This window comes from Perca flavescens, chromosome 22 (assembly GCF_004354835.1).
Source record: "Perca flavescens isolate YP-PL-M2 chromosome 22, PFLA_1.0, whole genome shotgun sequence".
Taxonomy (NCBI): Eukaryota; Metazoa; Chordata; class Actinopteri; order Perciformes; family Percidae; genus Perca; species Perca flavescens.
In genome coordinates, this window is record NC_041352.1 from 6,547,456 (window position 1) to 6,572,400 (window position 24,945).

The 24,945-nt window shown below is 42.0% G+C and overlaps 1 protein-coding gene across 4 annotated transcripts in view; it reads right to left on the minus strand.

Annotated features, from left to right (window-relative positions):
* LOC114549067 (partitioning defective 3 homolog) overlaps positions 1–24,945 on the minus strand; it is a 387,004-nt gene that overhangs the window by 202,513 nt on the left and 159,546 nt on the right. For all 4 annotated transcript variants that reach the window (XM_028569211.1, XM_028569212.1, XM_028569210.1 and 1 more), the window contains exons 6-7: positions 5,255–5,361; positions 4,196–4,279 (exon numbers count right to left, since the gene is read on the minus strand). In XM_028569211.1, coding sequence (XP_028425012.1) covers positions 4,196–4,279; positions 5,255–5,361 — 191 coding nt within the window. The remainder of the gene's footprint in view (positions 1–4,195; positions 4,280–5,254; positions 5,362–24,945) is intronic.

The following is a 24,945-nucleotide window of genomic DNA, read 5'->3' on the forward strand; positions in this document are numbered from 1 at the left end:
TCCCCCCTCTAAATAAATACATCAGTGAGCTCCTTGGGGCTTTAGTTAGGCCCTGAGGATAACCACATGCAAAGATATCTGATGTGCACTCGCACAGCAAAACTACAAACTCCTCTCTCTAAGGCGCCAGATGCCTGAGGTAGCAGGTAGACTGACTGAGTGCAAACGTTTGGTGTCCTTGCATAAACTGACAAAAAGTTTGGAGGCTTACTTATGGGAAATTAAGAATAATGATGAAATATATCAGAGCCAAAACTATTCAGAAGCCAAACCAAGATGTACAAGATCCAGTAAACTACACTGCAATCAACAGCTTACTAGTGGAAAGGACAAAAGCTGCGTGCTTTTCATCCTTTTCAGTTACTTCCTGTCGTTTCATTGGACACAGAAACGGCACATTTAAATTGTGACTCTGTTTACTACAGACGTCAAGGGCAGATTCACAGGGCTCTTTAGCATTTCAGCCAAACAGGGCCACTCTCAGAACATTGCTCTAATTGGCTGCATAATGTGGACATCCACGCTCTCACCGTAGACTCATCTCAGCTCCTCAATGGGGGTAAATGGCTCAGTATTAAGTTGAAATTAAAGATCACAAAAGGTCCTTCCCTCTTTCTCTGTGTCTAAGCCGGCTCTGCCAGGTCAGCTTAAGTGTGTTGAACAGAGAGTAATTGCAGGCCGTGTGGAAGAGGACATGATTGTGCTTTATCTCCATAAGTGTTGGCAGCTTGAAAACAAAGTATTGTGAATGGAGATTACAGCATGGACACAATCTAATGACTTCTGATCTGGTAGCAGACCACAGACAGTAGATTAAGGAGTTTTGGTTGATCCCTTGATCAGTATTCCAAGCAGCAGCAGCAGGGAGGATTGGGGAAAAAGCGGCATCTTTTAGAGATTTGAAGATGATGATGATTTCCTAAAAGCACTATTATTTCGTGACTGTAATGTACTTCCACCCTCTCAATTCCTCCCCATCTGAGTGATGGCTTTTTTCTAGATGTTTATTAGTTACTTGGAGAAAGCAGGAGAGCTAAAGCAAAATCTAAATGTTATTTTTACAGGCTATAAAGCACCGTTTTCAGCTGGTATAAAATCCGATCTGAGTGATCAAATTAAAAGTGGACAGCTTTAAGTACAGGTGTGAATGCACCCAGGACGCATTGAGAGCTGATCACTCAGGCCACATTTGAACGTGGTTTAGGCCACATGTGACTAGTTTCTTTTACCAGTGTGTCAGCGTAAGTGTCCTGGGCCACATTAAGGACCGCTTGCTCAACTGTGAGCGGAACTACGTAGTCATTCAAAGTATTTCTAATGCCACAGAAACCACTGAGAGTGAATCATGTGTTTTGGATGTTATTATCATACTGTCAGTCATGTGTCAGCATTTTTGTTCCGTGGCTGCCTGCTTTTATATCCCCCGGCTGTCTGGCGCTCTGTGCCTTACGGTTGCCTGGAAAAGGCAGCCACTGGTAAACAATAACCTTATTTTTAGTTTCATAAAATGTCCCTGAATTCACAAATATGTAGGAAATTACCACAGACATTCCAGCTCTTACGTCACAACAGCTGCTGTTGCTAGTAGTCTTGCATTGCCAGACCTAGCTCCACAGCGCTGTGTCAGCGCTGGAGTTACTATTTAGAAGCCGGCGAGCCTGAGTGGCTGTAAAACGGTGGACCAGTTTTTGATTTCCTATAAATTCTTTACACTAAAAGTCCTCCATTATTTTTGTTTTTTAGAAGCTTTTACTATGAAGCAGTAACATCAGGAAATTCTGCGTCTTCATCAGCAGTAACTTAAAACGACACTTATGTGCGAACATGAAACGTAAAATAAAACAGATATAATACAGAAACTAAACTTCAAAGCACAGAGATTCAGATAAAAGCGTATTGTATTGTAAAGTGTATTGAGAGCTGAACAAACTGAGACTTTTAGAAACCTCCTTCTCCCCATACACAGGTCGCAAAGGCTGTCATTAGTCATTGCACATTTCTAATGTATGATTTATGTGAGAGTAACAACTAAAATGCTCACACACACACACACACACACACACACACACACACACACACACACACACACACACACACACACACACACACACACACACACACTTAGAGCTGTCCACAAGTGATTGGATCACTCAGATCAAATTTTAATAGCAGTTGAAAATGGGGCTTCAGTCAGTGAATTAATAAGGTGTCAGGTACAGTATAAGCACAAGGATTTGGTAGGTAGAAGATTCTCGACAGATTGTGGAGAAAAATACCAGGCATGCTAAACACAAGAATCAGCATTGTAACAATGTATGGCTTTACTCCATCTTGTGGCTGGGCAGCAGTGCTGAGAAATGATGTGAAGGATGCCACCTGCTCTCATCTACTGCCTTTAATCAAATGTTAATCCAATCATGATCAATTTATGCACGGCAATTATGTCCGCAGTTTGTTTACAATTCAAACTGGTCACGGAATGAGAAGTTCATTAAGCAAAGAATGCATCTGTGAGGGGTGTGTGTGTGTGTGTGTGTGTGTGTGTGTGTGTGTGCAGATGTACAGCGTATTTATGTGTATTCAAGCATTCAAGGTAGATCAGCACTGCTCACACACTGTTTGCGCGTGTTAAGAAAAAAAAAAGAGAAGCAAGAGTAGGTCCATACTGTTCATAAACTGCATGGGTGTAAGTTCATGCAGGTAAATATCTGTGCATGTGCGTGCGTGCGTGCGTGCATGCGTGCGTGCGTGCATGCGTGCGCGTGTTAAGTGAGAGGGAGAGAGAGAGGCTCTACCCTCTCCCCTGCAGCTGTCTTCCCCTCCTGTTCCGATCTAACTTGATGTCAGTACAGTGAAGCAGAATGCGAGCAGCCGACGCTGGAGCGCCTGCAGTTCCTTGTTTGCTGTCTGGTTTTTGCTGGCTGTCTGACCCCCGTGGCCCCGGTCTAGACACTAATGACAGCCCGCTGAGCCTAATGCCTCCTGTCCGAGCACACAGCACACAGGAAAGAGCTGGACCAAGCCATTAGCATCATCCCACTGACCAGACGCTAAGTCTTATCATGTCTGAAGTTAATTGAAGGCTCTGATAGCTATTAGTGCCGAACTTAGCTGATGGAGAAACAATTGACTTGCCATGCAGCAATGTTGCTACATCTTGTAAGATGCAGTTTGATTGTGTGGCAATACAGAACGGCATGTCTAATAAAACCGCTGAATGTGAACTTTATTTAAGCAATATTGCTTGGTGCAAGCTATCATGACTCATTACTTTCCTCCTCTGACTCAGGATAACTCAAAGTGCCACAGCTTCTGAGGGAGTCAACCGCACGAGGTCACAGCTAAATATAGTTTCCTGACACTTTTGACGCTTATAAACAACAATGGGATTAGTGTCCCAAAGAAATGACACGCAGCAATCTTCAATGACAGCCATCCTGTCTCCCTCAAATGTCATCCCGTTCCATCTCCTCACTTTGTCTTTTCACCTCGTTCCCCTGCCTCCCTCTCCCAGCGCTGAGTAGTCACATTCACCTTGGTGGTGTGCCAGTCCGTTGGCGTGCAGTGGGGATCTGTGTTATACACAAGCTTTTAGTTTGATTACATCTGGCCACTTCCTCTGTCCTTTATTTTTCCTGGAATAACTGTAAACTATGATGCATTCCTCCTCTTGTCCCCTGTCATCGACACTCCTCGTCGGATAAAAACAAAAAGGCAAAAGGAAGCAGTCTGAATCACCTTCGAGGCAGAGCGGACAGCATTGTGACTGAGGACATAGGTTAGGATAAAAAAGCGAAAAACACGACTTGGAAAAACTGTGAAGTCAAGAGAAAAGCTGTTTTCATTTTCTCCTTCCCACTGGGGGCTTTTTTGAGCTTTCAGATATGAGCGTTGCTGAGTATGGGCGTGGTGTGTCAGCAGTGAAACTCACAAAAATAAAAATAAAAAGATGGCCAGGAGAATCAGAGTGAGTGAACAAGACAGCCTGCAGCAACTTGTAAAAAGAGGTGAACAAGAAGGACCAGAGAGTGAGGAAAGAAATAAGAGTGAGAAACGGTGAGTAAAAGTAAAGAGAAAGCAACACCCACAGGGCTTCAAAGCAAAGGATGCAGGAGACATATTGGATGGGGAAAACAACCAGCTATTGTTTCGACTTAGCTGCATTGATTCTTTGATTTTCTTCTTTTTCTTTTACCTGACATCCTGTGAACTGAGAGGCACTACGTGGATCCCGAGGGGCCCTCCTCCATTGGACACCTCTACTGGCTTGAGCAGGGATCTGCAGGAAAATGATGGATGAGGCCGAGAGGACGAGAAGAAGGAGGAGGCATGGGGGGGGGAGACATGCATGCATAAAAAAACAACAGGAATGACATGAAAATGTAGAAAAGCTGGATATTAAAGACAACACGGTCCAACATGAAGATATTGATGGGCTGAATGGGATGGGGGTTGGTGCAGCCTTAATGGTGGAGGCTGCATTCTGTTGTCTATGCAAAGTCATCCATTACAAAGTCTGGCTGTTGGGCCCCAGGGTCACTTAGGGACCTAAATGGAGACTCCAATTAAGTGATTAAGATCAGATTGGTGTGCTAAAAGAGAACAGATTAATTGAAAAACGTGTGAGGGAAGGGAGGAGGAGGAGAAGGTTAATTTGTGTAGATAAAGACATGAAGACAAATGAACACAAGCAACCGTTGAAGCAGATGTGTGTGATGATGTGGTCTTTGTCATGTGGTAATAGGGTTGGGTTTAGGTGTTTACTGATGATGTTATGGCAATTATTAACCTTACTGGTATCATTTTGATAAATTAAAAGGTCAGTTCACAAATTATTTAAAATAAAGTTGTTCTTACCTGTAGCTGTATCTAGCTATGCTGATATGGTGTGTTTTATGTGCCCAGGTTTTGAGATTCCTGAAGCCACCCCATATAAAATGGAATTAGATTTGTGGTGGACAGACTGATAGACTGACACTGCCATCCCTAAAGCCCCACCGCTAATGTAGCTAGAACTTCACATAATTCATATAACAAACTAAATGTAACAGCACTGCAAACAAAATTTGATTGTGGTGGCAGACATATCAGAGAAGGATATCTCTTATCTGGACAAAAAAGACCCAAATTATCTACATAGGTCGATAGAAGAATACATGTTTCTGTAATTTGTATTAACCAACCCCAAAGACATACTGTACTGTATATAGCTGGTTGGGGGATGGGGGATGGGAGGGAGGGGGGAGTCACTCACTCTAGACTCAACACAGGAGAATAGTCCAATGAGGAATCGGCCCTCCCTATTGGCTCAATCCTTTCAATCCTCCTTTCTTGTCTCCTTCGCTCTTCTTCCTCCTCCTCCTAAAAGGAAATAAAGAAAAAAAAGACAGGATAAATCATTGAAAGACTTGTTGCAGCAAAGTAAAAGACTCAGACTCTCAATTTGGCTGTGCTTGCATCCCACACTCCCCTGCCTATATCTTCCCTCTGGCTTTTAATCCAATTACCTGCAGGAACGAGTAACAACCTCAATTCTAAATCAAAAGAGACTTTCAGTAGAGTACAGACGGGACCGCTGATGCCCCAGCCAAAAACTTCAGCGACTGTAGTGACAAAGTGGCCCTGATCGATGGCTCCTGCTCAATCAATCAGGTCTGGCCCGGGGCGTGGCACTGCTGCTGGGGTTTTGCAGTGATGCGATCAGGTCTAGAGTGAAGCAAAGTGGTCGCGCCCACTATCATTTGTTTCTCTCACTCTCTTCATTTCATTTACTCATCTTCCTTCATGGCCATTAGGCAGCGGGGCCGGGAGGCGGTGGCTTTTACAGGCCAGCCAGACGCCTGAGGATTTAACTAGGCTCTGGAACGAGAGAAGTTTCATGCTCTCCTTAATGAGGGATAACATTTTCATCTGAGCTCGCTTTATTGGGATGGTACAGATTGAGCAGGGCACTTACAGTACATGCAGTGCTGACATCCTGCAGGTAGAATATGAGGGGGGCATATTTAATAACACAAGGTTCAATTTGAACTAACCATATGCTGAGGGTTAGCTACAGGAGGAGGTTGACAAGTTTATCAACATGTGACAAGCACACTGAACGTAAACATTTCAAATTTGAAAGGACAAAGTCATTTCAGTTTTTGCTTTCAGTCAAGAATGTTGGAAGTTATTTCCTTTAATTTGTTTTAAATTCAACAAGAAATTTGTTGTGTTTTAGCAGAATCCCGAAAGCAGCAGAAAGGCAGAACTGAGTACACTTTAATATGTTTATCGCAAGTAATATCATTAACGCGATATTCAACGTTATTGTATATTGCATCTTTTCCTAGTATCCTGCTGTCACACCAGGTGTGTCTTTTTTTCCTCTTACACTTTTTTCATGTTTCTGTTTCACTGTGTGTGTGTGTGTGTGTGTGTGTGTGTGTGTGTGTGTGTGTGTGTGAGAGAGAGAGTGTGTGTTTCTGTGTGTGTGTGTGTTTCTGTGTGTATGTGTGAGCTTGTCAGCCCCCAGACAGCACGTCAGCTCCTTGGGAGGGTCTGCTGAAATGCTTTGTTAGCCGCGTTCTCCCTGCCCTCACCCCTTACCTTCCTCTTTCTCTCTCTCTCTCTCTTTTAGTAAAATGTCAAGCACATCCAAATAGGTCTTGTGGTCTGGTTACTTTATGGAAATGGATTCTACCCTTTCCAGAGCCCAGGATATCTTTGGCGACACACAGGCGCGGCACAGAGGGACTCTCTCCCCTATTTATTTATAAGAGTGGGGGCATGAAATTTTCATCAGCAGTCAACCTTAAGAGACCTCGACTCACCCTACCTGTCTGTTTCCCCTTTCTAACCGTTCGGTATGAAAATGAGTCAGTCAATCAGTCAGGACTGCCTTTAATTACGTGTCAGCTGAGGTCCCAGGTGCCTCATGGGGCCATTATCCACAAAGCCTTTTTATGAAAACCCCCCAGGTGGGTTGGCTGGATTTTTTTAATACATATATATACTGTGCACAAAAGACCTGGCCACCTGTAAGGAATCTATGAATAAAGACAGGGCAAAGTGTGGAGAAGGCAGGTGAAACTGGAAAAGAAGAATAAATATAAGGACATATACTGTGAGTATATGCTATGTGACGAGATTGGCAGAAACAGAGATATGAAATCCAAAGGAACACGTTGACTTTAAAAAGTTCATACCCAGCACAAAATGATGGTGGTTGACATCTTTGTCTCATTAGACAACAGAGTGATCTGATTCGCAGTGTATCATCCCAGAGAGTGGCATGTAAATAACTTCAGTAATAGTAGTTCTCAGCAACAATCTCCTGTCTGTTAGTTTGTTCCTGTAGATGGCAAGTGGTTGTGATTTCCCTCCTAGCATCTTTCTGCTGAAATGTAAGAAAAACTAGAGATAATAATGTAATGAAATAGAGAACAAGTAAAGAATAAAGGAAAGACCATCTGTGAGTAATATTGTCAGAGCACCAAGGTGAAGGGATTCTTCACTTGCACCAGGCCAAAAGCACAGCGCAAGCAGTTGAGTGTGTGAATGTGAGAAAGATAAAATTACCAAAAGATGGCACAAGTAGGTATCAGAGCAGCACTAGGACAAGGTGATATTTCTATTCAGGTATATTCCAGACGACTGGTGTGAAAAACCAAGAGGAACTGTGAAAATGACATGAAAAGTAAGAAGGAACTCTGTGATGAAAAAGAAAGACATTGAGCAAAACCAGAGTGAGTTTGCAATGAAGAAGAGAAAAGGTGGGTCATTGTGAATGAGGGTTATGGGACAGAAAAGATAATGTAGGCCTCAATCAGCCTCAGCAAATTCTTGCTTTGTTTAAAGTGGGGAAATATGCTAACAGGATGAGATTGTCACTTGTTTCAAGAACTCTCTTAACTGTTTTCTTCTTCATTTACAGTCATTTACAGCCTTATCATAATATAATAATCATAATCATAATATCTAGCTGAAACAAATAACACACCCGTCTTACACTACTATCTTTGTAAGTGCTGGTGTTTGGATGTAAGAGCACATTTTCTAAGCCATTGTGAAAGTTTTCATTCTCATATTTGAATGCATAACATGCTTCAACTGCTAGTAAATTTGCACTATAAACAGAAACACATGATTGACACTTGACACTGGATTCAAAAGATAATGACGACAGGGGCCACTGTGGTTCATTAGAGTCAAAACGGGGCTATCCAACCAGCAAGGGTGCAGCCTCTTCATTAGAGACTCTGGGACTGAATATACTAAATAATTACTTATTAAGATTGACATTTCAGGCAGTGAAGTCCTTCAGGATAGCTGCTGACTTCTTTCTATAGTGGCTGAGTTGAGTCAGTGTTGTAGGAGTCACTGTCTCCCTGTGACCAGGGCAGAAGAAGAAGCCATCTCCCTTCATATTCACTGCCAGCCCACTTATTGTCTGTCCTCGTGTCAGTGGTAAAGCCGTGCACTGAGTGACAGCAGAGGAGAGGCACAGGCTAAATATACATCCATCTCACTCTCTGCCCCTCCACTCGCCCTCTCTTCCGTCCTTCTTTGTCTTTCCATCATTCTGAATCTATCCCTTCCCCCTCTCCAAAAACCCTCCATTTCTTCCTCCCCTGAGTGCTTTTAGCACCCTGTTGATCCCTTGGTAACCAGTGGAGTGGGGAAGCAACAAAGCTTTTCAGCTCTCCATGGCACTCATTCCTTGCTATCTCTCTCTTTCTCTCTCTCTCTCTCTCTCTCTGTCTCTGCTTCACTCCCTCCCTCCCATGCAGTAGGGAGGGCTCGCAGCCCTGATCTTTGGCCAGAAATCCACCAGCCTTTTTTAACAATGAAGTGAAGCATAAAGCAAGGAGTGGCGCATTGGCCATCGGACAGCTGCAGCATTAGATTATTGAGACTCATATAAGAAAGAGACAGAGCAACAGAGAGAGAGAGAGAGAGAGAGAGAGAGAGAGAGAGAGAGAGAGAGAGAGAGAGAGCCACAAAGTGCAGTCGGGTTACCTTCATATGGACAGACAGGTTAGAATGGTGAGAGGACCAAGGAAGAGGCGAAGAGTGGGAGGGAGGGAGGGAGCAGCTGTCTGCTCACGAAGGAAAACACTGCACGCACACACACACACACACACACACACACACACACACTGAAGCCCACCGCTTGGGGTTGGGGCAAAGGGTGTGTGTTGAGGAGCTGTCATCCTCCATCAACCACTGTACTAAAGGACACCTACTGTAAGCATGTGTGTGTGTGTGTGTGTGTGTGTGTGTGTGTGTGTGTGTGTGTGCGTGTGTGTGTGTGTGTGTGTCATGCCATTAGCCATGGGCAAGTACAACATGTAGCTGTTAGGGGAAAGAGGGGGAGACGGGCTTGGGACTCCCTCCTAAGCCCATCTTTGGCGTCAAGGGCTTAACAAGGACAAGTTCAAAGGTCGCAGCAAATGGTGTGTTCCTGGCCACCACCCCTCCTTTAGGGCTGAGGTCCACATCTGGGTGACAGCTTCATGTGTGGAACAGGCCTCCCTGTCAGAGGATGTCACACGTTCCCTTACAATGGGCTGACTGTGCCCAGCAGAACAATGGAGGCCATAGAACAGGATATAGAATTATCTCAAAATTAACAATGTGGAGTGTTCGCTGTTTGAAAAAAATAAAGGAAACAAGCAGTTTAACTGGAGCATTTAGTAAAATGGCTGTTGAAATATGTACAAAGACTGCCCTCTGACCTGATCTGGCCAGCTAAAAATATGAAACATTAATTGTGCGAGGTGACATACACCCCTTGTGAAAACATGAATCTAGCCAAAGGTAACAAACGATGGCAGCATGTGTTCTCAGTGAGCAGAGGTGTAAGAAAGAAAGAAAAAACAGCAGCAGAGGCGGAGGCTTTTCCTCTTCCTCACAAAAGGTTAAGGAGCCATAATTGTACCCTCATTGCCTCCAGTTAATACAGTTTGACTAAACACTGTACAACAGACAAGACCTAAAAGGACTTTACAGTACCGCTGCATTGCACAATGGCATTGACATACAAAGACAAGCTGCCGGTAATAACTCTTAATTGTCCCATTAAAGTTCCTTTGACCTCACGAAGCAATTACCAATACTTTTCCATTTTAACCGGAGCCAGAAACTCGCTGTTTTCAATCAGCAGTGTAAAATAAGCCTTTATGGCATTGGACACAAAGATTTTTCACCTAAATTTGAACCACAGATGATCCCAACTTGTGTTCTTCAAGATAAAGCAGCTGCCTTGACCAGCTGCTGATGGATAGAATGTGCAGTGTGTAACATGACCTGGTCATAGCTGTGACAGAATTGACCATACATGGATTATTCTGCATGTTACAGAAGGTCTTTTATCACTCATATCCATGCCTCAGAGGAAACTGCCATCGGGGCCAAATTACGCACCAACATGGCCTCTGTGAATAGATTGGATGTGACTGTTGCACCGAAAGACCCAGCCCCACCCTCTCTGCCATCGTTAACCCTTCATTCCCCCCCAGCCCATCGGACTCCAACGCCATTAAAACAACCAATACGTCACAATGACTAAGATTATGAGACACTTATTTACATTTATGTTGGCGATAGGGGAACATTATGAAAGGCTGAGCGAAGAGTTAAACTGGTTAGTGGATGATGAAGGGTCATAATGACCTCCTTCATTCTACCCACAAGTTCCATAAATGGCACTTAATGGTTGTCAGCAGAGAAGCAAAAGCTAGTTTCAGCATACTGTCTTATCTTCTTCATATTGTTATGATCTTAAGGGTCACGAGGATGTAAGCTAATGGTGATTTCAACACGTAGCAGTGAGGATTTATTGTGTTGATGTGAAGAGAGGTGTACACAGAATATACAGCGTAGTGCCTACTGTATCGGGCAGTCTTTAAATAAATGTTTCATTCCTTTTGCAATCTATTAGCTCCCTGTTGGACTAGAAACTGCAGATCTGGAAGAAAATATAAGCAGTGTGGCCCTGGTGCTATCTCTTGCTTTGTTTGTGTGTGTGAGAGAGAGAGAGAGACAGAGAGAGTGAGGATACACAGCAACAGTCCTATGTTTGTGTGCCAAGGGGAGAAGCTGAGGCGGCGGCTGTCCTCTGATGAAGACATGTGTTGTCTTTCATATTTCACACCATGCACCCATGGGCTCCAGGCTTCTTCAAAGGAGAGCACTCGCATTCCAGATTAGATGTACTATTCCTTTTGATAATGACGACAGGGAGTCAAATATGTGTTGTTGTGCTAGGTTAAGACAGAGGGGAGTGGGGTTTGTTTGGGTATCAAGAACCTGTTTTTTAACCTGTTTTCTTGTCAATTATTTTAATAAACAAGGATGTGTTACTAAGTAAGCTTTTTGATTTCACTCATCGACCCTGACAGCAAAGTTTGAATTTACCTTAGAGTCCTGTGTTTCCGTATATATCGTTGGAACGCTTGCACCAATGCACATGTATACTGCTTACAAGACAGCAGTGATAAACATTAAATGACTGTTGAGGAAAACTGTCTGAAAAGACAAAGAACTTTCTGCAGCATGGTTTCTGAATGTAGCATTTTTTTATAGCATTTTCATAGCCATAAGGCCTCATAATCTATGAGCTAGCACTTTAAAAATTACTGTTTTTATGATGCAGGTAGTCTTTACGTTGTTTTTACCCAAACTATTCGACAACAGCAAGAGACAGAATTGGATAAGTATCCAAATCAATATTAATCACAATATCTTGACTAAATGATAACCAACACCAGTGGGGGTATATTAATATATCTCCATTCTCAATTACATAATTTCCTGCCAGTGATATGCATGATATATTGTATTCCCAATTGGCCAAGTTCAATTTCACTCTCCCATCCCAGTGCCTTATTTTAATCAACAAAGATCTCCAGCCTTTAAATCTGTCTCTCTTTGTTTTGTTCTGGAAAGACATGGCTTCAGGCTCATAAAAGTTCAGGCTCTGCGGGGATTTACTTGAGGCAAATTACAGGGACAGACAGGTTACTAATGCTGTTAAGCAAATTAAATCAGAGATGTGGGTCGGCATTTGTCCACATCAGGACAGAGAGCAGCGAGATGTGTCTGTTTAATGATATTTGGAAAAAACAAAGGCCTGTCTCTCTTTACTTCACTCATTCGCCCTATTTGTCTCTCAACTACAATCTACGTCTCTTCTTTTGTCTCTGCCTGCGACAGTGAGACCTGCTTTGTGCGGAATACATCATCTGCCAGCGCCTGTTTCATATCAGGCCTGGACTGATCTATCAATGACACAGCTGCCTTTGCCTTTGCCCACTGTATCGTTAAATTGCACTTTAATTAAATTAGGCCTGCTAATTATGAGGGCTTAAATCAATCACCAGGTCAATAACAAAGGCCTAAAGCGGACGGAGAGGCCCGAGACTTTTTCTAAACCTCATCAATAACAGCCGCAACCGGAGCAGACCGCTCCTGTACCAGAGAGCCGGAGGTTCAAACGGGTAGGAATTACTGTGAATTAAGTTATCGTCACCGGCTTTTGTCCAGAGCACTTCTTACTCTTACAAGCTCTGTGAATAATGTATGTTTGAATACAGTCAACGTGTTTCAAAGAGTTTGAATGTGCATAGCATTTTGCATTAGAATAGCACTTCAAAGGTGTGTTTGAAGCAGATTTGGAGGTTTTGGTGCATAAAAAATAGTTCAAAAGGGATATTATGACATTCCAGACACCTGGCTTAGGTGGAGGGAGGTGATTTTGAACAGATAATCCTGGGGGTTGAGTGCGCAGCCCAGCTGAGTGGACGGTCCCAGCTGAATCCCGGCTCTTTATCCATGCATTTAAAAAAGCTCTGCGGTGCTTTTCACAGATTAATCATCATTTTGAGCTTATTAAGTGGGAGGACAGTCTACTTTCCACTGCTCAGAACGTTTAATCCATCTTTCAAACTGTGAAGGTCAGTGAACAAATGTTACCCCCGTTGAAATAATAGCGGGTGTTTGAATTTCAATGAGAGCACCCGTGGTTTGGATCTGGATTGCAATTAAATACATTTTCATTTTTATTATTATTTTCAGTAGCCGTTCCTGCAATTACGTGAGTCAGAATCACACTGACTAATTGAGTAGCACGGTGGCTGCCAATAAACTACACTCCTTGCACTGCCAAATTGTCATCCAAACTATCTCATCCAACAGTTACTATGATGCAAATGTCGACCATGGCTGCATTGGAAAAGAAGATGTGGAGAGCAGCTATTCACACAAGAATCTCATCATACAGGATGTTTTAACACACGGTGACCTCAGACTCTAAATACACTGAACAGGGAGAAGGAGGGAATGAAAAAGAGGGAATGAGGGTGAATGAGGGTGAACTATGAATAATTAAGTGGAAAGTAAAGCTTTGGTACACATTGCAGCAGGTTATTACAGGGGGTGAACGGTCTTTTCCACAGATCAGCTGTTGTTTGCTGTCTTGTTTGAGCAGGTGGGGTGTGTGTGTGTGTGTGTGTGTGTGTGTGTGTGTGTGGGGGGGGGGTTTGAGGGCTCATCTGTAGCGTCATGGGATCAGTATAGGATGAAGGTGGGGAGGGGGGGCTTTTTGATTTCATTTTAATTGGAAGCTGAAATTCTTGGATAAGGGGTAGACAGAAAGCCATTTGGTAAAGTCCTTGGTCTCAGCCAGGGCTAAATGAAGAGGGGCGTGTGGAGATGAGGGGCCTGTGGAGGGCCAGTAATGAAGAAACGTCCCAAAAGACTTTGGCACAGTCACAGTAATCTAGCGGACCCAGGAAGGGTCTTTAGTGGAGAATGGGGGAGGAAAGAGCAATGGAAGGGAGGTGAGGTGAAGGATGTAGGGGCCGCTTTCTGAACTAAACTAAAAAACTCAAAACAGCCATGTAATTATTCTAATATAAAAATATTTTTGTTTAAATACGTGTGTGTGATTAAACAAGATATGGATTTATCAAAGGAGTGTGCTAGTTAGAGTCGAAGATACAATACAACAAGTGAATGCAATCACCGATGAGATAAGAGCAGGAATGAATCATCAGTGTCACAACAAACAAGACAGATCGGAGCACGCATAGTCCGTTTGCAGCATGTGAACATTATACATGTAAAGACACACATCTACAAAACATGAACTGAGCACACCCTGAGGCCTAAGGCATACTTACATATCAAGGTATCTGTTCATGTTTCAGCCAATCATAAAACAACATCAGCAGGAGTCTCACTTTCCAACCCAACGGACACACATAAACCCCAACCTCCGCTCCACTGTTTTCTAAATGGAAAAGGCTGTCAACATGGTTCTGGTTGAAATGATGATTACATGCAGTAATATCAGAGTATGTTGTGATGGAGCTCAGTAGGGGTGCTATTCCACACAACAGCTCCCATGACCTGTATACCTAGACAACAAAGAGGAGAGAATTCCAATGGAAAACTGCTCTGCAGAGAGAAGTGCAGCCCGTTACAGAGGTGCTCCTTGCTAGAACGACACCATTAGCGCTATCTTGGCTATTCCAAATTAAATGTGGGCATCCAGCTTTGAAACGCTCAAAGGATTATAACAGCGATTTTGCATGTTTAACGGCAAAACATTCTCAAAAATATGGCATCGTTTTTGAGATTTTTCAATCTTTACAGACATTCCAGACATGAAATGACAACCCTTTTGTTTCATTGAAATATGAGGATTAGAACTAGCTTGAGATAGGTAATCTATTACTGGGAACATAGCAGCACCTTGATGAAAGTTACAGTACATGTTCATTTTAGGCTACTGCACTCAGGCGTGATATAATTTGTCTCCCAGGTGGTGAATTAATGTGTCGGTGGGATGCTCCCAACATCCAAGATTTTATATTTAGCTGACAAACATCAGCCTCCTTAATAAAAGATACAAAGCCCACATTATTATCATCTTTGTCTTCAGGTTTGATTTTCTGATCACATAGCAAGTGAATACAATGCTGAAATCTGGAATATCAGAGCTTACTGTCAGAACTATTTATGTACCTGCCTAACACTATGTTTGCTGTGATTATCCATGGTATCTAAAGCAAATTTAAAGTCTTCGTAAATTCATCTTTATACTCTACTGAAGGCTATGGACACCAATTGCATTTGACCTCCAATCATGCATCTGTGCTTTATGAATGGTAATGATAAGGTAAATAAAGGAATATATGACATACATATTGAGATTTGATGGACACAAACACAAAGTTCTACTAAGTAACGTCTTTATCGTGAAGTGGCAGCATGACCCTTACAACCCTAGTTCTGACACATGTTCTGTATATATATATATCCTTTATAAGTTACTGTAGGCTTTTCTCTATCAAATGTTGATACAAACTGGACAGAAATAGAAATGGCTCACAATCAAGAACAGAGCAATATCTGAATGAAACTCCACATAATACCTCTTAGTGGTACAGCACAGAGTGGTTGGCTACCATGACTACATCTGTAAGGGAGGAACAGAAATGGACTGATTGGCCCGCTACCATCTCTCTCCTCCTCACCCTCTCTTTTTAGAGCCTTTCGATTCCACCATCTCCTTGGCTCTGAAATTAAACCATCTCATTCCTCTCTGTTCACATCTAACTGTGACGGCTTTTGTTCTCCGGCCGATGCAAATGAAAGAAAACGAGATGGCGAAGCAGCCCCGTCTCATGTTTCTCTGTGGCACTGAGATGTGGATGTTTACTGTCGGCCTGGGCCTTATTACATTCCTTCAGCAACTTAAAAGCATTGGCCCCCTAATGGGACCTATAAAACAGTGAGAAAAGCCTATTGTGACAATGGACCTCATTGTGTCAGAGTGGACTCATTTGGCACTCTACTCCAGAGTGGAAATGTGTGGCATATAAAAAAAAAAAAACAGTGAGGGAAAGAAAGGGTGAGAAAGTATAAAGAAATCAAATAAATAGGAGTAAATGACTTTACACTGTGGGAAATCTGGCACTGCCAATCACCAAAATCCATCTAGAACCTTAGTTTCTGGCATAAAAAAGAGCTTTTTAGCAGTACCTATTGCAGAATATACTTTCCTTAGCATCTACTGTATATATTTGTTTCTCTCACGTCCTTTGAGTTGGAGTCATGTTTTGGTGTTGATTGTTTTTTGAATGATCATTTAAAGCACCATTGTGTAAATTTTTGAGTTGATTCTTAGCAAAAACCCCTTTGTTCTTTCACAAATATGTACTCATTCATGTGTAATTACTTCCTCCAACTAATCAAAGTATTCTCATACGCGTAGAATCTGCCATTCAGAATCATTCAGAATACATACGAGCGAGTCGCTGGAATGACGGCCACCATTGCGCCTCCATCTTTAAAATAGATTAGCCAAAGAGGGACACACCTCCGCCTTTCGTACGTTTCACTCAGTGGCACCGTGGCGAATGCCAGGGAGGGGGAGAAGATTACTTGCGACTGCCGGCAGATTTGAAAGCTTGTTGAAAATGGAGGATTGCGCCTATTCTCGAGGACATGTAACGGAGACGCCAAGGAAGTTAAAAAGAGAATTAAAACGACAACGTGACTGTCAAAGCAACAAGACCAAAGTTAATATTGGAGTGGCTTTTCCAAGATGGAAAGAGCTCATAAGGGAGCAAGGATTTTAAAAAGTGATGCTGAAGTTGCCTGCTTTCTTCTCAACAGGTAATTCTGCCTATTTGTGCAAATTTGAAGTTTTATAGTTGCTTGGCTAACTATAGCATGGTTGTGCATAACGCTAGAACGACATCTAGGATACTTTTCCTCGCGTCAATGATGGAAAAGGATTGTCTACCTTGTTACATAAAGGTAATCATATGTTTCGTCATTTCCCTGGCAGACAACTCACGTCATGTGTAGTTGTAACACAGACTAGCTACAGCTAGAACAGCTGTGTGTAAATGATGGAGATACTAAGAGCTCATTTCGGTTTCATTGACATTGTTCATACTGCTCAGAGAAATATATTAAAAACACAAACCTCCGTTGAAAGTAATATTCAGTTGGTTGTCATATACAATTTCACCACTAGATGGGAGAAATTCTTACACACTGTAGCTTTAAGGAAGGCATTCATTTTGCTCTGGCTGCCAACAAGAGGGATGTAATTAACATCACAACAGCAACACCTTGCCTGAATATTGGACATGCTCCTCCTACAGAAGATCCCCACTCCCCTTCAAAGCTTAGTCACTGCCTCCTCTGAAAGAAAAAGTAATTGGATTCAACAAAAAAAATGTAGGAAGATAAGCACAAAATGATTTCACCTTAAGAATCAGTGTTAGGAGTGTGCATCTTCCTCTCCCAGCTTTGTTCTCTGCTGCCCACGCTGGTTTGGCTCCACGCTGGCGGCCCCGTTTTATTCCCTCAAGTCATTATTGTCTTCAGCTAAGGTGCCCCTGCTCCCTGTGATTTGTGGGTAATGAGCTGGCACCCCCCTGCCCGTATTCAATTATTCTCATTGAGAAAGTGATTTCTCACTCCACGGAGCAAATCAGAGAAGGCGAAAGCGTGAACTCTAATCAAGAATTAACACGTTCACAACCAGCAGTGCGGGAAAGGATAGCCACCCTGATAATGTAGACGTGGTGTAGAAGTGGACAGGAAAGAGTGGAAAGACAGGCGAGGGGAGAGGGACAGACGAGTGACAGTGACACGAGGTAAGCAGATTTTTCTCCTGTCCCTGGAAAACTTTGTCTTTAGGGTTTTGAATTGAGAAAGGATTTGAACAAAACTTGTTTACAACCGAAGCACAGACAGCCTTGCTGAAGGGCTGTTCGCGGTGATTGGGTCTGAGCAATAATTAACCACAAAGACAGGGAGTGGAAACTTAGGAGAAAAGAACACAGATGAGGAGAGATGAAGAGCATCCATAGCTCAGTGAGGAGGAACACAGGAGTAAAGAAAGACAGCTTCAATGCGGAGACAAAGGACACTGACAAGTAACTTTACATTTGAAACTAGATATGACACTTTGCAAATAAATCAGGATGATACTAGTGTTTTATTAACCACTGAAGATCATGATGACTAAGTTTTAACGTCATTAATTCCAATGCAGCATAGTGATCGCTTAGTGATTTCCCATTCCCATTTCTTTTTCAGAGGCTTTTACACCCTGACAAAACTAACATTTTAAAGGAAAAAGTAAAAAAAAAACATATATTTCAGGGGGAAGTTTTTGCATATAAATAGTCCAATTTGAAAGATGGCACAAAAAGCTCTCGGGAGTGTCAAAAACATCGCTATCAACCTTCTGAAGCCTGAATCAGTCAAACCCTAATCTGAACTGTCTCGTCACACACACACATCCATACACAGAGGAAGACAGGTTAAACATTTGCAGGCTACAGTACATAGAGCAGATAGAGAAGAGTGCTGGCAACTTTCAAAAAATGTCTGCCGCCTCCTCTCCTGTTCAGACGAGATAAGAGAAGAGACATGATTTGCACGATTTTCAATGAAGTAAGAAAGGCAAGAAAACGAAGAAGAGCAAGAACAAATAACAGATATCTTGCTTAGAGGGGATAGAAAAGGCCAACATTGCATGGAACTTTGTCATTGAACAACAGAGATTGACAGCTTTTGTTGTTCTTCTGCTTTCCAAAGAGGCTGATTCCCAATTCTGAGTAGAGCAACATTTTCAGCTTTGTCTCGCTTCCAGTCCCTTTGCTGGCGCTTTTCACATGCTGTCCTTGGGAACTACATTTGTCTGCTGTGTTATGTGCTTGGGATTAAGTTGTGAAATTTGTTCTGAATTGTTAAGCACTTATTTCTATCATTCTTATTCTCTGTCTGTCCCGGTGTGTATATGGTGTGTGTGTGTGTGTGTGTGTGTGTGTGTGTGTGTGTGTGTGTGTGTGTGTGTGTGAAGGTGAGAAGGGGAGCCTTCCTGAATGCTAATAGACGCAGAGAGTCAAGTGAGAAAAGCTTCTGGGCAGAAAAGCTGGTGGATGATTAACTGTCGTGTACTCAATATAAATCACTCACTCTCTCGCTTTCTTTCTCTCTCTCTCTCGCTTTCTCACACACACACACACACACACACACACACACACACACACACACACACACACACACACACACACACACACACACACAGGTTAAGGTTAATGGTGATTATCACAGCCTTTTATTTAAAAAAGATGTTATGTTAATAATGAGATGGTAATTAGCATTATTTTTTTATAATTGCTAATTTACAATCTATTTTCTCTGCCGTGGAATGAATCAAGAAAATTACACTACCAACAGTGTGTGTGTGTGTGTGTGTGTGTGTGTGTGTAATTCTGACACACTTATTGAATGACAGAATTACAATAAGTATGTCATATATTTAGCTTCAGGCTGTGTGCAGGACTCTACACACAGGTGGTGGCTGAAACATATTGAGGTAAAAGTACATAAGCAAAAATATCTAATTAAGATTTTAAATCAGATTTTACTTCTACTTTTTTCATTTTTACATCCCCAAAACATCGGGAATAGTGATAATGTTGATACTGCGAAACATTATTGTAAGTATGTAATCATAATACATCCCGCATTCTCACCTTAAGTTCACTCAACAACAGGTTAGTCAAATCAATCAATAAGCACTACAAGTCAGTACAATGCTAAAGCTAACTGCCCACTTAGAGGTGAAAAGAGGAGGTGACCAGTACTAAATGAGGCTTAAAAAGCAGTGCAGGCCTTGCGAGATATTGTAGAAAAAACCCTGCTCTGTTCTGTCAGGGGTCATGACGTTCCGGCCGGGGTTCAGTGGAGATGGCTAATTAAGAGAGGAGAGGCCACTGTGACGCTCAGGGTTACTTTGTTCTCACTCAGGTCCCATGGTGGACTGGAGCGTCTCTGGTGAGCTGCCATTTCCACAGCTCTCACACAGGAGGAAAAAAAGGTCCTCCATGTAAAAGAAAGGTACAGCTTGTGTAATCTATTATCAGATTCTAAAATGATGTCTATTCTTAAGGCAGTTCTTTAATAGAGGTGAGATAATTCCACTACCGGAACATTTTACCTTCTTTTAAAAAGTCACTGGAAGTCACAATAAATCAGATAAGTGGTTTTATAAGTTAGCTAGAATTATAAAAGTGACACTTTTTGCATGCAGTGTAAAAAGAGAGAAATTGAAAGAGGGCTATAAACAGGGATTATACATAATAGGGAAAAAAGGAATAAGAGAGAAAAAAATGTATTTTTTGTGGCTACTGCTGTGTGCTTGGAATCAATGTTGAATACACAGCAGCACCTACTGGTTGCCTGACTGGTCAGGCCCACTGGGCAGCAATTAGAAAAGACATATGGTGAGTACATCTTGCATGTATGCATTGAAGAGTTCTTCCGTAGACTAAACATGGGCTCTCGTCTACTCATGCAACATCTTTGGAGCCGGCTAGTGTGTGTGTTTCAGGTGAAATTAAAAGGCATGTCCTGGATAAGTGCAAGACACAGGAGCCGATAGTGGGACTGACTGCACTGCTCTGGAATTTGGGTTGCTGCTTTTTCTGTGCGCTCTTCTGCACACGACAAAACCTCCCGACCTGCTCTTTATCAAACACCAGCCCAGATTGATCTAAACCTAATGCACTCACAATGCAAACACTGCATCCCCTAGAAAGCCCTGGAGAGAAGAGAAAACAGGTGAGCTCTCCTCTGCAACCTTACCCATCCACTGTATACGTCCCTAAGTCATTCAGAGACGGGTACAAACGGAAAGAAAGAGACAGAAAGAAAGAAAGAGAGGCTGTGTCAGGCAGGCAGGCTTTGGGGGTTATTGCTGTGTTTTCTCTCCATGCTCAACTACTCTAACATTGCCCGCAGCTTGCCTCGGGGTCTGCAGACTGTGTGGGCTTCACCAGCAAGCTAGTCAGGAGAGTAGACGAAGTTCACTCATCAACAACAGCGCAAAGAATTAAATGCTAACTTTATTCAGAATTAACCCACCCAAGGGTTTTCCAAAGTCATTGCTTTTTTCTTGAAAAAAAAATAGAATGTATTCTGATATTCATTTTAAAAAATATATATACTGTGTATGTATATATAGTGCTAATTAACCTTGGTTTGGCCGTATAGTCTCAAGAAAACAAACTGACTTGCATTTACAAGGTATTTGTTTTGTCAACCTCTGTGTTATAATATGTCTGTCCATTATGACTATTGGTCATGATGGATTTTTACTCACAACTGCCACTGTAGAGATTTATGACAATGATATTGGAATAAAAGCCTACAGTTTTCCAAATCACTTCAATTGAACTGAAACCAGCTCAAGTAGTTACTTCTGAGTCAAACTGAAGCAAGGAGACCCCTGGAAAGCCCTCGAACTGTTGTAGAGAATCCACTTGGAGGGCAACACATAGTACAAATACATGTGAAATACTGTAGCACGCAGGTTGACAAATACTGGAATTATTCTTTAAAGAAAGTCACATTTCTTCACAGGATTTGCAAATGTTACACTTTAGGAAAAAAAAATAAAAAAATTCATACTCATTATTTATTTATATTTTATAGCCATTACTGTGATTATGCAAAAGTAAAGCTTCATGGTGAGAACACCAGTATAACAACTGTTGGCTTCTAACTGAAGTAAGAGAGAGAAAAAAAAAAATGAGATGAATCAGTTCACAAATGCCAATCTGTGTTTGTTTGGTAAGAAATCTTTGACGCAAAACTATAAAAGGGAAGGAGTGTCTACACATTGCTCCTGGCTCTCTTCTTCCAGCTTGAAGTTGAACAAACTCAACTCCTTTCAACGTGTTGGCTCGATTATTTAGTTGGGCACCTCGCCACTTTGGTTTCCTTTAAAACTCGCCAGACAAGGTGTCTCATTTAGACAACAAAGAGAGGGAGGCACTCAGACAGTTGGAGGCTTGATCAAAGATGTCTGATCAGAGCTGTTTCCACTCAGACAGGTTTTTGACTCTGTTATGTAATGCTTAGTTACACCGGGTTTTTTTTCTGTATCTCTAAATCTCTCTAAACTCTGAACTTTTTTGGGTCTACTTCAAATATCTCCATTTCACCCCATGTCAGCCATTTTGATGGGGTTAAATCCCTCTATGATTGACAGCTGGTGTCATTCCCGCCTCTGGTACAGCTTATGATAATGGCCTCTGGTCCCTCATCAAGGCTGCAAAATAATACAGTGGAGAGGCACTCAGCCAGATCCGAATGTGTGTGTGCGCATTTCTATGCATGCATGTTTGTGTGTGTGTGTGTGTGTGTGTGTGTGTGTGTGTGTGTGTGTGTGTGTGTGTGTGTGTGTGTGTGTGTGTGGGTGATGCTGAGCGGGAAGGCCCATTAGCATTCATCAGTGGGATAATAGGCCAACGTTAATGTCAGCTGTTTATATAAAGAATAACTCATAAGGCCTTGGCGTATATGGGCTGATAGAGCACGCTTTTCTCCATGCCACATTTGGCAGTGTGTGTGTGTGTGTGTGTGTGTGTGTGTGTGTGTGTGTGTGTGTGTGTGTGTGTGTGTGTGTGTGTGTGTGTGTGTGTGTGTGTGTGTGTGTAAGGGTGGCGAGGGATTGAAGGCCTGGAGCTCCCGAAGTCTCGGATGGAATTGTTTGACACTAAAGTGAATTTATTGACTGGTTAGATAAACAGAAGAAAAGGCAAGCGTACTTTCCAGATACAACTAGAGGGGCGAGATGGCCTTGTGATCAGTGTGTATGCTGAACATATTCGTACAAAAGAAAAGCAGTCAAAAGCACAAAAACTAACGCAAATCACTGCATTTTAAAAAAACACGCTCATCAAATTCAGGAAATTTTCTTTTTATCAAGATTAATCATAGATTCTAGGTTTAAGGGAGGATCAACTTAATCCCCCACAATACTGCCCCTTACTATAGTCAAGTTTGTGTAATGTAAAATAAAACGCTGACAGAGCCACTCCTGCATCTCCTCTGCAACCCAGCTTCAAATCCCTCACTGAGTTTATTGCGTCTGGGTTCTCGTGATGACGCCTGAATCACAGTTTGTACAGTTACTGGTCCAACTTCCACAGAACCTTTCGGTATTTTAAGCATAGAAGTCAGTGTGTCGTCATAGTCCACCTGACTTATACCTAATTCATAGCAGGGGGGTGGGAAGACCTGCTTAAAAATAAATGGTGAAGTGAAGCACTTTAAGAGTGTACCAAAAAAGCACAGCTGCCTAAACTACATCGGCCATTAAAGGAAAAGATCTGATGTTAGAAGAAGTGCTTAAAAAATTAAGGCACAGTATGATTCAGAGAGGGGGTGCATGAAGATAACAAAAGATGCTAATGTTGTATGACGCAGACACCCACACACACACATGCACGCGCGCACACACGCACGCACACACACACACACACACACATATACACACACACACACACACACACACATATATATATATATATAAAAAAGTAGAGTGTGATAAGTAATAAGTGTGATGCCCTTTTCCAAGTTTTCTTTGTTTTTGCTTTTATTTTAACTCATAAAGCAGAACAATAAAGTACAAGAGATAAACAAACAACTGCTAATTGGTGTGATTTTCCTAAAACCTTGACACGCGTGTGTGTGTGTGTGTGTGTGTGTACACACTCATTATCTCCGCCAGCGCTTTAGCACTGATCACAATTCTTTTTAATTAACCCACGCGGCGTATTTTTATCTTCCAGTTCGATGCTGCTGTGCTGCCCGCCCATCAAGAAGACAAAGAAGACAAAATATCAAACATGTGTGGGAGGGAAAGGCAGCGATAGAGCCTGAGATACAGTGAGTCAAGGAAAGAAACAACTTGGGCAACAAGAGGCCTCTTTGAAACCCTCACAGTATCACTTCTAATGAGCGGATTTGTGTTTTGTGAATCATCTTAGTCATACAGCTGTCAGATTACAAAGACTTAGGTAGCACGGAGAATTAGCTACCGGGTGGATGCTTAAACTCTGTGTCACTCTCGCTGTTATTCATTAAATGTTTACATACTGATGTTGGTATGACTCCTGCTCTGAAATAATAATTGTGTATTTTATGAGAAATTTCTTAATGAGTATTTACCTGGAAACTTGGATTTTGGAAATGTATTTCTTTATAAACAAATGTGTGCCTATGCTGCACTGTTTGTGTCTTCTTTATGCTACTTGGAACATTTCTACTACAGCTACTGTGGTTTAAGAGTTACTAATCATGGAAATGAATAAAACTGATACAGTTACAGTCAAATCAAAATGTGCTAAAAATGAATGGATAGAGGGTCCAGTTTAACACTGCAACTTCAGCTAACTTTAGGATTATTATTGTTTAATGTTAAGGTAGACACGGCATCATCCACCAGCATAAGGTTACATGTTTTAATGTTTTCTTTTAAACTTCAACTGAAGGATGCATATGAATAAAACATAAACCCACAAGATTAACAGAGTTATGTTTAATTATCTGATACAAATCTGTTGACTTGAGGCCTTAAAAAGTGTTTAACCACTATAAAGCAACATATACATTAACATACTGTATGTATACGTGCATCAATGATGAATTCAAAAATGTAGGGTGGATCTGATTTTAATTATTACATATACAAAGCTGTTATTAAAAACAAATATGTGCTGTCAGTTTCTCAGATGTGAGGATTTGCTGTTTTCCTCTGTAAAAAGTTTGCGTGTGTGGTTTGTGGCATGGCAAGACATCCTATTCGAGCAATACTGCAGTAGCTTCAGATGCACAAAACCCACAGTGCACTAAAAAAAGCTTATTTTCCTGACAGACTGTCTAGCCAGAGACAAATACTGTAATAGAACGGTTATAATGAAAATGCTTTCTCAAAGAACGGAGGCCAATGGTACGCAACCTTGGACGGGTTAGTTTTCAATGAGACTAAAAAGAGAAAGGCAGACAGACCACCCAGAAAACAACAGCACGGGAGCCCATACATTCAGGTGGGAACCCTGGCAAGCTGAGTGGACT